Raw genomic sequence first — 14,987 nt, 5'->3', positions numbered from 1 at the left:
TCTTTGATATGAAGGTAGATGAACTTCTATACTATCTATATCTATAGCTCTTTGATATGAAGATAGATGAACTTCTATACTATCTATATCTATAGCTCTTTGATATGAAGGTAGATGAACTGCCTTGCAGTTGCTACCTGCTATCTTGGCAGAGAGGAGAACATTTGGCAGCCCTTTTTACAAAACACTACGTCATATCACAGTGTCTTGATTGATCTGTCTCGCTGCCATTGAAAGGACTAGTCAGTGGTGTTCCATTGAGTGTGTGCAGAGGATCGTTGAGCTGAGCAGAGCAGGGAAAAGACATGGGGGAAGATGCATAGATTGACTGATGATCTGAGAGAGGATGTTTTGGTGGATCTCTGTGCCAATCCCATGTCTTCTCTCTGTCTTGCGCCCTCTATCTCTCTGCCTGCCTGCCTCTCTCTCTGTCTCTCTCTCTCTCTCTCTCTCTCTCTCTCTCTCTCGCTCTCTCTCTCTCTCTCTCTCTCTCTCTCTCGCTCTCTCTCTCTCTCTCTCTCTCTCTCTCTGTCTCTCTCTCTCTCTCTCTCTCTCTCTCTCCCTCTCTCACTCTGCTTGTCTTCTCTCCTCTCAGCTGTCCCCAGGACCAGTGCATCTCAGTGCAGCTCTGTGCCGGAGCCCAGGTTTGGGAAGCGGATAGGAAACGACTTTGGCATTGGCACGGTGGTGCTGTTTGAATGCAATCCAGGCTACGCTCTGCACGGCGCCACTGCCATCAGGTGTGAGGCCATCCCGAACACTGTTGCTCAGTGGAACGGCACTGAGCCCACCTGCGTAGGTAAGTAGACTGAGCCAACTCCTCACAGTCACAGACCTAGTTCCACCGACCCAAACCACACAGTCACAGACCTAGGGGTGCCTGGCGAAATGGGTTATTTCCACCTCATGAATTGATGTACATTTTCCCAAATACGAATGGAATTGAGAATCATTGGATTGCCCACCCCCCCAAAAACATTATTCAATGCCTTGGACCCGAAGTAGTGACTATATTTCAGATGATAAAGTATTGCATTCATGGCTTTGATACTCCTCCATTGCACAATGATAGTGTGTTATCTGTCTGTCCAAGTGAACACATCGTTGTGCTGCCCAGTAATACTTCTTCAGGTCATCCAAGACCTCCAGCTTTAAAAGGAGGAAGTGGAAAACAGTCCATTTGATCTAGAGGTCTTTCCCTTTCTAAATAAAGGAGGAAGTGGAAAACAGTCCATTTGATCTAGAGGTCTTTCCCTTTCCAAATAAAGGAGGAAGTGGAAAACAGTCCATTTGATCTAGAGGTCTTTCCCTTTCTAAATAAAGGAGGAAGTGGAAAACAGTCCATTTGATCTAGAGGTCTTTCCGTTTCCAAATAAAGGAGGAAGTGGAAAACAGTCCATTTGATCTAGAGGTCTTTCCCTTTCTAAATAAAGCTGGAAGTGGAAAACAGTCCATTTGATCTAGAGGTCTTTCCCTTTCTAAATAAAGCTGGAAGTAGAAAACAGTCCATTTGATCTAGAGGTCTTTCCCTTTCTAAATAAAGCTGGAAGTGGAAAACAGTCCATTTGATCTAGAGGTCTTTCCCTTTCTAAATAAAGGAGGAAGTGGAAAACAGTCCATTTGATCTAGAGGTCTTTCCCTTTCCAAATAAAGGAGGAAGTGGAAAACAGTCCATTTGATCTAGAGGTCTTTCCCTTTCTAAATAAAGCTGGAGAGCTGACCGTTTCTTTTATGAAAGACGTGAGATGGAGCTTCTCTCTCTGAAAGGAATTAGTTCAGCAATTTGGCAAATTAAGCCCTTTATCTACTTCCCCAAAGTCAGATGAACTCGTAGATCCCATCTTTAAAGGAATATTTCAGGAGTTTTATCTTCTCACCAAGAGTCAGATGAACTCGTAGATCCCATCTTTAAAGGAATATTTCAGGAGTTTTATCTCCTTACCAAGAGTCAGATGAATTCGTAGATTCCATCTGTTTGTCTCTGTGTTTAGTATGAAGGAAGTTAGAGGTAGAAACGTTGTGTTTTTCTTTTACTAACCTTCTGGAATGAAATCAGCCGGCCAATCACGCAACGTCTGCTTACATTTACCTTCCAAAAAAGGACCCGGCATCATAATGAGTTCTGTTGTTTTGTCGTTTCAATTACGGTCTCCTGAATGAACACACCTTGTTTTATATAGCAGAAACCCGAAGAGTAGCTAGGAGGGGAGTGGAATCAAACCTGGTTTTAGTTAACAGACTCCCACAGAGTAACTAGGAGGGGGGATGGAATCAAACCTGGTTTTAGTTAACAGACTCCCACAGAGTAACTAGGAGGGGGATGGAATCAAACCTGGTTTTAGTTAACAGACTCCCACAGAGTAACTAGGAGGGGGATGGAATCAAACCTGGCTTTAGTTAACAGAGTCCCACAGAGTAACTAGGAGGGGGATGGAATCAAACCTGGTTTTAGACAGCAGAAACCCACAGAGTAACTAGGAGGGGGATGGAATCAAACCTGGTTTTAGTTAACAGACTCCCACAGAGTAACTAGGAGGGGGATGGAATCGAACCTGGTTTTAGTTAACAGACTCCCACAGAGTAACTAGGAGGGGGATGGAATCAAACCTGGTTTTAGACAGCAGAAACCCACAGAGTAACTAGGAGGGGGATGGAATCAAACCTGGTTTTAGACAGCAGAAACCCACAGAGTAACTAGGAGGGGGATGGAATCAAACCTGGTTTTAGTTAACAGACTCCCACAGAGTAACTAGGAGGGGGATGGAATCAAACCTGGTTTTAGTTAACAGACTCCCACAGAGTAACTAGGAGGGGGATGGAATCAAACCTGGTTTTAGACAGCAGAAACCACAGAGTAACTAGGAGGGGGATGGAATCAAACCTGGTTTGATGTGCTGATGGGTATAGTGATGAAGGCTGCATGAACCCAAAGGATGTGCTGATGGGTATAGTGATGAAGGCTGCATGCACGCAATGGATGTGAGACAAGACGTGCTGAAGGGTACCTATAGTGATGAAGGCTGCACCCTATTCCCTATTAAGTGCACTAACTGACGTAAGGGCTCTGTTCAAACGTAGTGCACTACAGATTAGAGCTGGGCGATATCAACAAAAATCGTTTTTTCTCCGTTATTTTACCAGGTAAGTTGACTGAGAACACATTCTCATTTACAGCAACGACCTGGGGAATAGTTACAGGGGAGAGGAGGGAGGATGAATGAGACAATTGTAAACTGGGGATTATTAGGTGACTGTGATGGTTTGAGGGCCAGATTGGGAATTTAGCCAGGACACCGGGGTTAACACCCCTACTCTTACGATAAGTGCCATGGGATCTTTAATGACCTCAGAGAGTCAGGACACCCGTTTATCATCCCATCCGAAAGACAGCACCCTACACAGGGCAGTGTCCCCAATCACTACCCTGGTGTATTGGGATCATTTTTTTAGACCAGAGGAAAGAGTACCTCCTACTGGCCCTCCAACACCACTTCCGGCAGCATCTGGTCTCCCATTCAGGAACTGACCAGGACTAACACTGCTTAGCTTCAGAAGCAAGCCAGCAGTGGTATGCAGGGTGGTGGTATGCTGAAGGCATATTGTGATAAATGGACTGAATTATAACAATAACAATAAATGGAATGATAAGTTAATAACTTATATGTGCAGCATAGTTATGTTTATTTATTTTTTTATTTTTTTATTTCACCTTTATTTAACCAGGTAGGCTAGTTGAGAACACCTTTATTTAACCAGGTAGGCTAGTTGAGAACACCTTTATTTAACCAGGTAGGCTAGTTGAGAACACCTTTATTTAACCAGGTAGGCTAGTTGAGAACACCTTTATTTAACCAGGTAGGCTAGTTGAGAACACCTTTATTTAACCAGGTAGGCTAGTTGAGAACACCTTTATTTAACCAGGTAGGCTAGTTGAGAACACCTTTATTTAACCAGGTAGACTAGTTGAGAACACCTTTATTTAACCAGGTAGGCTAGTTGAGAACACCTTTATTTAACCAGGTAGGCTAGTTGAGAACACCTTTATTTAACCAGGTAGGCCAGTTGAGAACACCTTTATTTAACCAGGTAGGCTAGTTGAGAACACCTTTATTTAACCAGGTAGGCTAGTTGAGAACACCTTTATTTAACCAGGTAGGCTAGTTGAGAACACCTTTATTTAACCAGGTAGGCTAGTTGAGAACACCTTTATTTAACCAGGTAGGCTAGTTGAGAACACCTTTATTTAACCAGGTAGGCTAGTTGAGAACACCTTTATTTAACCAGGGAGGCTAGTTGAGAACACCTTTATTTAACCAGGTAGGCTAGTTGAGAACACCTTTATTTAACCAGGTAGGCCAGTTGAGAACACCTTTATTTAACCAGGTAGGCCAGTTGAGAACAAGTTCTCATTTGCAACTGCGACCTGGCCAAGATAAAGCATAGCAGTGTGAGCAGACAACAAAGAGTTACACATGGAGTAAACAATTAACAAGTCAATAACACAGTAGAAAACAAAGGGGGAGTCTATATACAATGTGTGCAAAAGGCATGAGGAGGTAGGCAAATAATTACAATTTTGCAGATTAACACTGGAGTGATGAATGATCAGATGGTCATGTACAGGTAGAGATATTGGTGTGCAAAAGAGCAGAAAAGTAAATAAATTAAAACAGAATGGGGATGAGTATGGGGATGATAAAAAAAAGTATGGGGATGAGGTAGGTGAAAAAGGGTGGGCTATTTACCAATAGACTATGTACAGCTGCAGCGATCGGTTAGCTGCTCAGATAGCTGATGTTTGAAGTTGGTGAGGGAGATAAGAGTCTCCAACTTCAGCGATTTTTGCAATTTGTTCCAGTCACAGGCAGCAGAGTACTGGAACGAAAGGCGGCCAAATGAGGTGTTGGCTTTAGGGATGATCAGTGAGATACACCTGCTGGAGCGCGTGCTACGGATGGGTGTTGCCATCGTGACCAGTGAGCTGAGATAAGGCGGAGCTTTACCTAGCATGGACTTGTAGATGACCTGGAGCCAGTGGGTCTGGCGACGAATATGTAGCGAGGGCCAGCCGACTAGAGCATACAAGTCGCAGTGGTGGGTGGTATAAGGTGCTTTAGTGACAAAACGGATGGCACTGTGATAGACTGCATCCAGTTTGCTGAGTAGAGTGTTGGAAGCCATTTTGTAGATGACATCGCCGAAGTCGAGGATCGGTAGGATAGTCAGTTTTACTAGGGTAAGCTTGGCGGCGTGAGTGAAGGAGGCTTTGTTGCGAAATAGAAAGCCGACTCTTAATTTGATTTTCGATTGGAGATGTTTGATATAAGTCTGGAAGGAGAGTTTGCAGTCTAGCCAGACACCTAGGTACTTATAGACGTCCACATATTCTAGGTCGGAACCATCCAGGGTGGTGATGCTAGTCGGGCATGCGGGTGCAGGCAGCGACCGGTTGAAAAGCATGCATTTGGTTTTACTAGCGTTTAAGAGCAGTTGGAGGCCACGGAAGGAGTGTTGTATGGCATTGAAGCTTGTTTGGAGGTTAGATAGCACAGTGTCCAAAGACGGGCCGAAAGTATATAGAATGGTGTCGTCTGCGTAGAGGTGGATCAGGGAATCGCCCGCAGCAAGAGCAACATCATTGATATACACAGAGAAAAGAGTCGGCCCGAGAATTGAACCCTGTGGCACCCCTATAGAGACTGCCATATCATTTCTACTACTCTGAATGTTGTAGCTATCAATTGTCCCATTGACAATCAAACATTAGCAAATGTATTTCATTTCAAACTGAACATATCTCTAGTAAAATCCTGTAGGTTGTTTATTGTAAAATGAAGGATATATCAACAAATGTCCACGATAAGTGGTCGGTTTGGTCGGTGGCAATCATTGTTGGTTTATAGTCCCAGCTCTACACAGATTCAGGAGCTTAATTTGACCCAGTTTCTCACAGCAGGAAAATAATCCTGCAGCAACAGGAAATGTGAATTATTATATGGATTATAATGAATTAACTTCTTTTTTTTGTAGGGTTTTGATAAAGTCTAAATGTTTTAAGTGGAAATTACAAACTTTAGAAACCTTTTAGAACCTAGAATGCACTCAAATTTCGTGCAACACCAGGAGGATCAAATTAAGATCCTACACCTGTATGTAGGGAATAGGGTTCCATTTGGGATGCAGGTATATAGTGATTATCAAATCAAATCAAATCAAATTGTATTTGTCACATACACATGGTTAGCAGATGTTAATGCGAGTGTAGCGAAATGCTTGTGCTTCTAGTTCCGACAATGCAGTAATAACCAACGAGTAATCTAACCTAACAATTCCAAAACTACTGTCTTATACACACAAGTGTAAAGGGATAAAGAATATGTACATAAAGATATATGAATGAGTGATGGTACAGAGCGGCATAGGCAAGATACAGTAGATGGTATCGAGTACAGTATACACATATGAGATGAGTATGTAAACAAAGTGGCATAGTTAAAGTGGCTAGTGATACATGTATCACATAAAGATGCAGTAGATGATATAGAGTACAGTATATACGTATACATATGAGATAAATAATGTAGGGTATGTAAACATTATATTAAGTAGCAATGTTATGGCAGAGATTGAGAGTTGTATGTAGCACAGGAAGAGACAGGCATCATCACCAAGTCTGCTTCACCTGAGGAGTGAGGAGATGAATAGCGAAGTCGCTTTCTGTGAATTTGTCACGGTGTCTGTCTCTGTGTGGGAGTAGTGAAGAGGACATCATCTGTAAAATATTGATGAGTTTGAAATTGCAGTGAACTGGATTAGGGGCCAATAATTAGATATGTGAGCTCCTACATGCAGCATGGCTCAACGACACACTGAGGCAGGAGAAATCATGTTGTGGGTTTATATACTGTCCTCTGTACAGTCCTGACTGGTTGTTGTAGTAGATACAGGCTGTAGACAACTCAGTGGTTGTCTGTAGACTACTCCTGTTCGTCCTTGGTGTGGTAGATACAGGCTGGTTGTCTGTAGACTACCCCTGGTTGTCCTTGGTGTGGTAGATACAGTTTGTATGTATACAACTCAGTGGTTGTCTTTAGACTACCCCTGTTCGTTCTTGGTTTCGTAGATACAGACTGGTTGTCTGTAGACTACTCCTGTTTGTCCTTGGTGTGGTAGATACAGGCTAGTTGTCTGTAGACTACCCCTGTTCGTCCTTGGTGTGGTAGATACAGGCTGGTTGTCTGTAGACTACCCCTGTTCGTCCTTGGTGTGGTAGATACAGGCTGGTTGTCTGTTGACTACCCCTGTTCGTCCTTGGTGTGGTAGATACAGGCTGGTTGTCTGTTGACTACTCCTGTTCGTCCTCGGTGTGGTAGATACAGACTGTAGACAACTCAGTGGTTGTCTGTAGACTACTCCTGTTCGTCCTTGTTGTGGTAGATACAGGCTGGTTGTCTGTAGACTACTCCTGTTCGTCCTTGGTGTGGTAGATACAGGCTGGTTGTCTGTAGACTACCTCTGTTCGTCCTTAGTGTGGTAGATACAGGCTGGTTGTCTGTAGACTACCTCTGTTCGTCCTTGGTGTGGTAGATACGGGCTGGTTGTCTGTTGACTACCCCTGTTTGTCCTTGGCAGACAGGCATCAGGTTGTTTATGACTGAAGGAGGCATCTCAAACGGCACCCTATTCCCTATGTAGTGCACTGCTTCTGACCAGAGCCCTGTGGGTTTCCCAGTGGGTTTCCCTATGGGTTTCCCTATGGGTTTCCCTATGGGTTTCCCTGTGGGTTTCCCTGTGGGTTTCCATGTTAGTTTCCCTGTGAGTTTCCATATGGGTTTTCCTGTTAGTTTCCCTGTGAGTTTCCATATGGGTTTTCCTGTTAGTTTCCCTGTGAGTTTCCCTGTGGGTTTCCCTGTGAGCTTCCCTGTGGGTTTTGACAGCTCTGCTCTCCACTGAGGTTAGCTGGTGAATTCAACAGCAGGCAAACATTCAACCAGGCAGTATTGACCTCATACACAGAGACCAACCAGGCAGTATTGACCTCCTACACAGGGATCAACCAGGCAGTATTGACCTCCTACACAGAGACCAACCAGGCAGTATTGACCTCCTCCACAGGGACCAACCAGGTAGTATTGACCTCCTACACAGGGACCAACCAGGCAGTATTGACCTCCTACACAGGGATCAACCAGGCAGTATTGACCTCCTACACAGGGACCACTCAGGCAGTATTGACCTCCTACACAGGGACCAACCAGGTAGTATTGACCTCCTAAACAGGGACCAACCAGGCAGTATTGACCTCCTACACAGGGACCAACCAGGCAGTATTGACCTCCTACACAGGGAAACAAAAGATCCACATTGTTTCTCTCCTCTCTTAGCCTGGATCTGATGGAAGAGTCATTTATATTCAGGGAAAATTCCCTTGACATCGGCACGTGTTCCATTGTTGAGTCATTTCTATTCAGGGAACATTCCCATGACATCATCACGTGTTCCGTTGTTGAGTCATTTCTATTCAGGGAATATTCCCATGACATCATCACGTGTTCCTTTGTTGAGTCATTTCTATTCAGGGAACATTCCCATGACATCATCACGTGTTCCGTTGTTGAGTCATTTCTATTCAGGGAACATTCCCATGACATCATCACGTGTTCTTTTGTTGAGTCATTTATGTTCAGGGAACATTCCCATGACATCGTCACGTGTTCCGTTGTTAAAAGGAGAGTATATGTAAAATGTCATCATCATTAGTCCCTGTTATTCTGATATCTGTCATGAAATTAAATGAGTCAGCAACTGGTGACAATAGACAACAGAACAACTGCTGGGATTTGAGTTGTCTCTCTAAAGCAACACGTTGTATTCTGTCAGATGAAAAATAGTATATCGTTTTTGTTTTTTATTCCGTGTCTGATGGATGTCTGTTCCGTTTGAACTACACGAGGCCTTACAGCTGTTCATAATAACATGTGCAGTAGCGGACTTTCAAATATTAATGTAGAAGTGGTACCTGACATGCTTTCATCTCCTCTGTAAAGTATATTGCTACGTTCCTATATCCACACTAGCAAATCACGTTGAATGCCCAATACATTGCAATGTGGATATTGGAGAGCCTATGGCTTGGAATCGGTTATGATCCTATGAGGTTTATAATGAAACTCCTGGGACCAGCAGGAGATCAATAGTAATCGGTTGTGGTCCTATGAGGTTTATAATGAAACCCCAGGGACCAGCAGGAGATCAACAGTAATCGGTTGTGGTCCTATGAGGTTTATAATGAAACCCCTGGGACCAGCAGGAGATCTACAGTAATCGGTTGTGATCCTATGAGGTTTATAATGAAACCCCTGGGACCAGCAGGAGATCAACAGTAATCGGTTGTGGTCCTATGAGGTCTATAATGAAACCCCTGGGACCAGCAGGAGATCAACAGTAATCGGTTGTGGTCCTATGAGGTTTATAATGAAACCCCTGGGACCAGCAGGAGATCAACAGTAATCGGTTGTGGTCCTATGAGGTTTATAATGAAACCCCTGGGACCAGCAGGAGATCAACAGTAATCGGTTGTGGTCCTATGAGGTTTATAATGAAACCCCTGGGACCAGCAGGAGATCAACAGTAATCGGTTGTGGTCCTATGAGGTTTATAATGAAACCCCTGGGACCAGCAGGAGATCAACAGTAATCGGTTGTGGTCCTATGAGGTTTATAATGAAACTCCTGGGACCAGCAGGAGATCAACAGTAATCGGTTGTGATCCTATGAGGTTTATAATGAAACCCCTGGGACCAGCAGGAGATCAACAGTAGTCAGAAGGGCTGGGGTGAACGGATCACAAATGATAGATGGATGAAACCCATGAATGGATGATGGACAGATGAGGGACGTATGGATGAGTAACCCTCCATAAAACAATGAAGAACAACAGGTGGCTGGGGGGAATGGATGATCAAATCAAATCAAATCAAATTTATTTATATAGCCCTTCGTACATCAGCTGATATCTCAAAGTGCTGTACAGAAACCCAGCCTAAAACCCCAAACAGCAAGCAATGCAGGTGTAGAAGCACGGTGGCTAGGAAAAACTCCCTAGAAAGGCCAATACCTAGGAAGAAACCTAGAGAGGAACCAGGCTATGTGGGGTGGCCAGTCCTCTTCTGGCTGTGCCGGGTGGAGATTATAACAGAACATGGTCAAGATGTTCAATGTTCATAAATGACCAGCATGGTCGAATAATAATAAGGCAGAACAGTTGAAACTAGAGCAGCAGCACAGTCAGGTGGAAGTTGAAACTGGAGCAGCAGCATGGCCAGGTAGACTGGGGACAGCAAGGAGTCATCATGTCAGGTAGTCCTGGGGCATGGTCCTAGGGCTCAGGTCAGTTGAAACTGGAACAGCAGCATGGCCAGGTGGACTGGGGACAGCAAGGAGTCATCATGTCAGGTAGTCCTGGGGCATGGTCCTAGGGCTCAGGTCCTCCGAGAGAGAGAAAGAAAGAGAGAAGGAGAGAATTAGAGAACGCACACTTAGATTCACACAGGACACCGAATAGGACAGGAGAAGTACTCCAGATATAACAAACTGACCCCAGCCCCCCGACACATAAACTACTGCAGCATAAATACTGGAGGCTGAGACAGGAGGGGTCAGGAGACACTGTGGCCCCATCCGAGGACACCCCCGGACAGGGCCAAACAGGAAGGATATAACCCCACCCACTTTGCCAAAGCACAGCCCCCACACCACTAGAGGGATATCTTCAACCACCAACTTACCATCCTGAGACAAGGCTGAGTATAGCCCACAAAGATCTCCGCCACGGCACAACCCAAGGGGGGGGGGGCGCCAACCCAGACAGGATGACCACAACAGTGAATCAACCCACTCAGGTGACGCACCCCCTCCAGGGACGGCATGAGAGAGCCCCAGCAAGCCAGTGACTCAGCCCCTGTAATAGGGTTAGAGGCAGAGAATCCCAGTGGAAAGAGGGGAACCGGCCAGGCAGAGACAGCAAGGGCGGTTCGTTGCTCCAGAGCCTTTCCGTTCACCTTCCCACTCCTGGGCCAGACTACACTCAATCATATGACCCACTGAAGAGATGAGTCTTCAGTAAAGACTTAAAGGTTGAGACCGAGTTTGCGTCTCTGACATGGGTAGGCAGACCGTTCCATAAAAATGGAGCTCTATAGGAGAAAGCCCTGCCTCCAGCTGTTTACTTAGAAATTCTAGGGACAATTAGGAGGCCTGCGTCTTGTGACCGTAGCGTACGTATAGGTATGTACGGCAGGACCAAATCAGAGAGATAGGTAGGAGCAAGCCCATGTAATGCTTTGTAGGTTAGCAGTAAAACCTTGAAATCAGCCCTTGCTTTGACAGGAAGCCAGTGTAGAGAGGCTAGCACTGGAGTAATATGATCAAATTTTTTGGTTCTAGTCAGGATTCTAGCAGCCGTATTTAGCACTAACTGAAGTTTATTTAGTGCTTTATCCGGGTAGCCGGAAAATAGAGCATTGCAGTAGTCTAACCTAGAAGTGACAAAAGCATGGATTAATTTTTCTGCATCATTTTTGGACAGAAAGTTTCTGATTTTTGCAATGTTACGTAGATGGAAAAAAGCTGTCCTCGAAATGGTCTTGATATGTTCTTCAAAAGAGAGATCAGGGTCCAGAGTAACGCCGAGGTCCTTCACAGTTTTATTTGAGACGACTGTACAACCATTAAGATTAATTGTCAGATTCAACAGAAGATCTCTTTGTTTCTTGGGACCTAGAACAAGCATCTCTGTTTTGTCCGAGTTTAATAGTAGAAAGTTTGCAGCCATCCACTTCCTTATGTCTGAAACACATGCTTCTAGCGAGGGCAATTTTGGGGCTTCACCATGTTTCATTGAAATGTACAGCTGTGTGTCATCCGCATAGCAGTGAAAGTTTACATTATGTTTTCGAATAACATCCCCAAGAGGTAAAATATATAGTGAAAACAATAGTGGTCCTAAAACGGAACCTTGAGGAACACCGAAATTTACAGTTGATTTGTCAGAGGACAAACCATTCACAGAGACAAACTGATATCTTTCCGACAGATAAGATCTAAACCAGGCCAGAACATGTCCGTGTAGACCAATTTGGGTTTCCAATCTCTCCAAAAGAATGTGGTGATCGATGGTATCAAAAGCAGCACTAAGGTCTAGGAGCACGAGGACAGATGCAGAGCCTCGGTCCGATGCCATTAAAATGTCATTTACCACCTTCACAAGTGCCGTCTCAGTGCTATGATGGGGTCTAAAACCAGACTGAAGCATTTCGTATACATTGTTTGTCTTCAGGAAGGCAGTGAGTTGCTGCGCAACAGCCTTCTCTAAAATTTTTGAGAGGAATGGAAGATTCGATATAGGCCGATAGTTTTTTATATTTTCTGGGTCAAGGTTTGGCTTTTTCAAGAGAGGCTTTATTACTGCCACTTTTAGTGAGATTGGTACACATCCAGTGGATAGAGAGCCATTTATTATGTTCAACATAGGAGGGCCAAGCACAGGAAGCAGCTCTTTCAGTAGTTTAGTTGGAATAGGGTCCAGTATGCAGCTTGAAGGTTTAGAGGCCATGATTATTTTCATCATTGTGTCAAGAGATATAGTACTAAAACACTTGAGCGTCTCTCTTGATCCTAGGTCCTGGCAGAGTTGTGCAGACTCAGGACAACTGAGGTTTGGAGGAATACGCAGGTTTAAAGAGGAGTCCGTAATTTGCTTTCTAATAATCATAATCTTTTCCTCAAAGAAGTTCATGAATTTATCACTGCTAAAGTGAAAGTCATCCTCTCTTGGGGAATGCTGCTTTTTAGTTAGCTTTGCGACAGTATTAAAAAGGAATTTCGGATTGTTCTTATTTTCCTCAATTAAGTTAGAAAAATAGGATGATCGAGCAGCAGTAAGGGCTCTACGGTACTGCACGGTACCGTCCTTCCAAGCTAGTCGGAAGACTTCCAGTTTGGTGTGGCGCCATTTCCGTTCCAATTTTCTGGAAGCTTGCTTCAGAGCTCGGGTATTTTCTGTGTACCAGGGAGCTAGTTTCTTATGAGACATTTTTTTTGTTTTTAGGGGTGCAACTGCATCTAGGGTATTGCGCAAGGTTAGATTGAGATCCTCAGTTAGGTGGTTAACTGATTTTTGTCCTCTGGCGTCCTTGGGTAGGCAGAGGGAGTCTGGAAGGGCATCAAGGAATCTTTGTGTTGTCTGTGAATTTATAGCACGACTTTTGATGTTCCTTGGTTGGGGTCTAAGCAGATTATTTGTTGCAATTGCAAACGTAATAAAATGGTGATGGACAGATGATGGACAGATGAGGGATGAATGGATGGATGAAGCCCCATGGATAGATGATGATGAGATGGAGGAATGCATGGATGAACCCTGGTCTCCATGGTGATGTAATAGGAGACACCTTGGTCTCCATAGTGATGGAATAGGAGACACCCTGGGCTCCATAGTGATGTAATAGGAGACACCCTGGGCTCCATAGTGATGGAATAGGAGACACCCTGGGCTCCATAGTGATGGAATAGGAGACACCCTGGGCTCCATAGTGATGGAATAGGAGACACCCTGGGCTCCATAGTGATGGAATAGGAGACACCCTGGTCTCTATAGTGATGGAATAGGAGACACCCTGGGCTCCATAGTGATGGAATAGGAGACACCCTGGTCTCCATAGTGATGGAATAGGAGACACCCTGGTCTCCTCTGGGTGACTTGTCTCTCTCTTCTCTCACCCTGGTCTCCTCTGGGTGACTTGTCTCTCTCTTCTCTCACCCTGGTCTCCTCTGGGTGACTTGTCTCTCTCTTCTCTACTCTTGGTGTCTGGGTGACTTCTCTCTCTCTTCCCTACTCTTGGTGTCTGGGTGACTTGTCTCTCTCTTCTCTCACCCTGGTCTCCTCTGGGTGACTTGTCTCTCTCTTCTCTCACCCTGGTCTCCTCTGGGTGACTTGTCTCTCTCTTCTCTCACCCTGGTCTCCTCTGGGTGACTTGTCTCTCTCTTCTCTCACCCTGGTCTCCTCTGGGTGACTTGTCTCTCTCTTCTCTCACCCTGGTCTCCTCTGGGTGACTTGTCTCTCTCTTCTCTCACCCTGGTCTCCTCTGGGTGACTTGTCTCTCTCTTCTCTCACCCTGGTCTCCTCTGGGTGACTTGTCTCTCTCTTCTCTCACCCTGGTCTCCTCTGGGTGACTTGTCTCTCTCTTCTCTCACCCTGGTCTCCTCTGGGTGACTTGTCTCTCTCTTCTCTACTCTTGGTGTCTGGGTGACTTCTCTCTCTTTTGCCTAATCTTGGTGTCTGGGTGACTTGTCTCTGTCTTCTCTCACCCTGGTCTCCTCTGGGTGACTTGTCTCTCTCTTCTCTCACCCTGGTCTCCTCTGGGTGACTTGTCTCTCTCTTCTCTCACCCTGGTCTCCTCTGGGTGACTTGTCTCTCTCTTCTCTACTCTTGGTGTCTGGGTGACTTCTCTCTCTCTTCCCTACTCTTGGTGTCTGGGTGACTTGTCTCTCTCTTCTCTCACCCTGGTCTCCTCTGGGTGACTTGTCTCTCTCTTCTCTCACCCTGGTCTCCTCTGGGTGACTTGTCTCTCTCTTCTCTCACCCTGGTCTCCTCTGGGTGACTTGTCTCTCTCTTCTCTCACCCTGGTCTCCTCTGGGTGACTTGTCTCTCTCTTCTCTCACCCTGTGCAGTTCCGTGTGGAGGACTGCTGACATCTCGTAAGGGGACCATCCTTTCTCCTGGTTACCCAGAGCCCTACGCCAACTATCTCAACTGTATCTGGAAGGTCTCTGTGCCAGAGGGAGCAGGCATCCAAGTGAGAGAAGCAGCATGAAACGTTATGAATATAATGTTGGAAAGTTTTGATAGTTAAAAGGGTTTAAGAATTAAACTTTCATGGAATTCTATCTTAGAATGGGAATTTGCTAAAAATGTATCCCATTATTGAT

General features: G+C 45.0%; 1 protein-coding gene across 1 annotated transcript in view; it reads left to right on the top strand.

Annotated features, from left to right (window-relative positions):
* The window catches only part of LOC116359260 (CUB and sushi domain-containing protein 3-like), a 547,528-nt gene that overhangs the window by 318,195 nt on the left and 214,346 nt on the right, over positions 1 to 14,987 (top strand). The window contains 2 exon segments of the mRNA XM_031811826.1: positions 596 to 799; positions 14,730 to 14,854. Coding sequence (XP_031667686.1) covers positions 596 to 799; positions 14,730 to 14,854 — 329 coding nt within the window.

This window comes from Oncorhynchus kisutch, unplaced genomic scaffold (genome assembly GCF_002021735.2).
Source record: "Oncorhynchus kisutch isolate 150728-3 unplaced genomic scaffold, Okis_V2 Okis02a-Okis13b_hom, whole genome shotgun sequence".
Lineage (NCBI taxonomy): Eukaryota > Metazoa > Chordata > Actinopteri > Salmoniformes > Salmonidae > Oncorhynchus > Oncorhynchus kisutch.
Note: the sequence above shows the minus strand (reverse complement) of the source record. Positions and strands in the feature narration are given on the sequence as shown.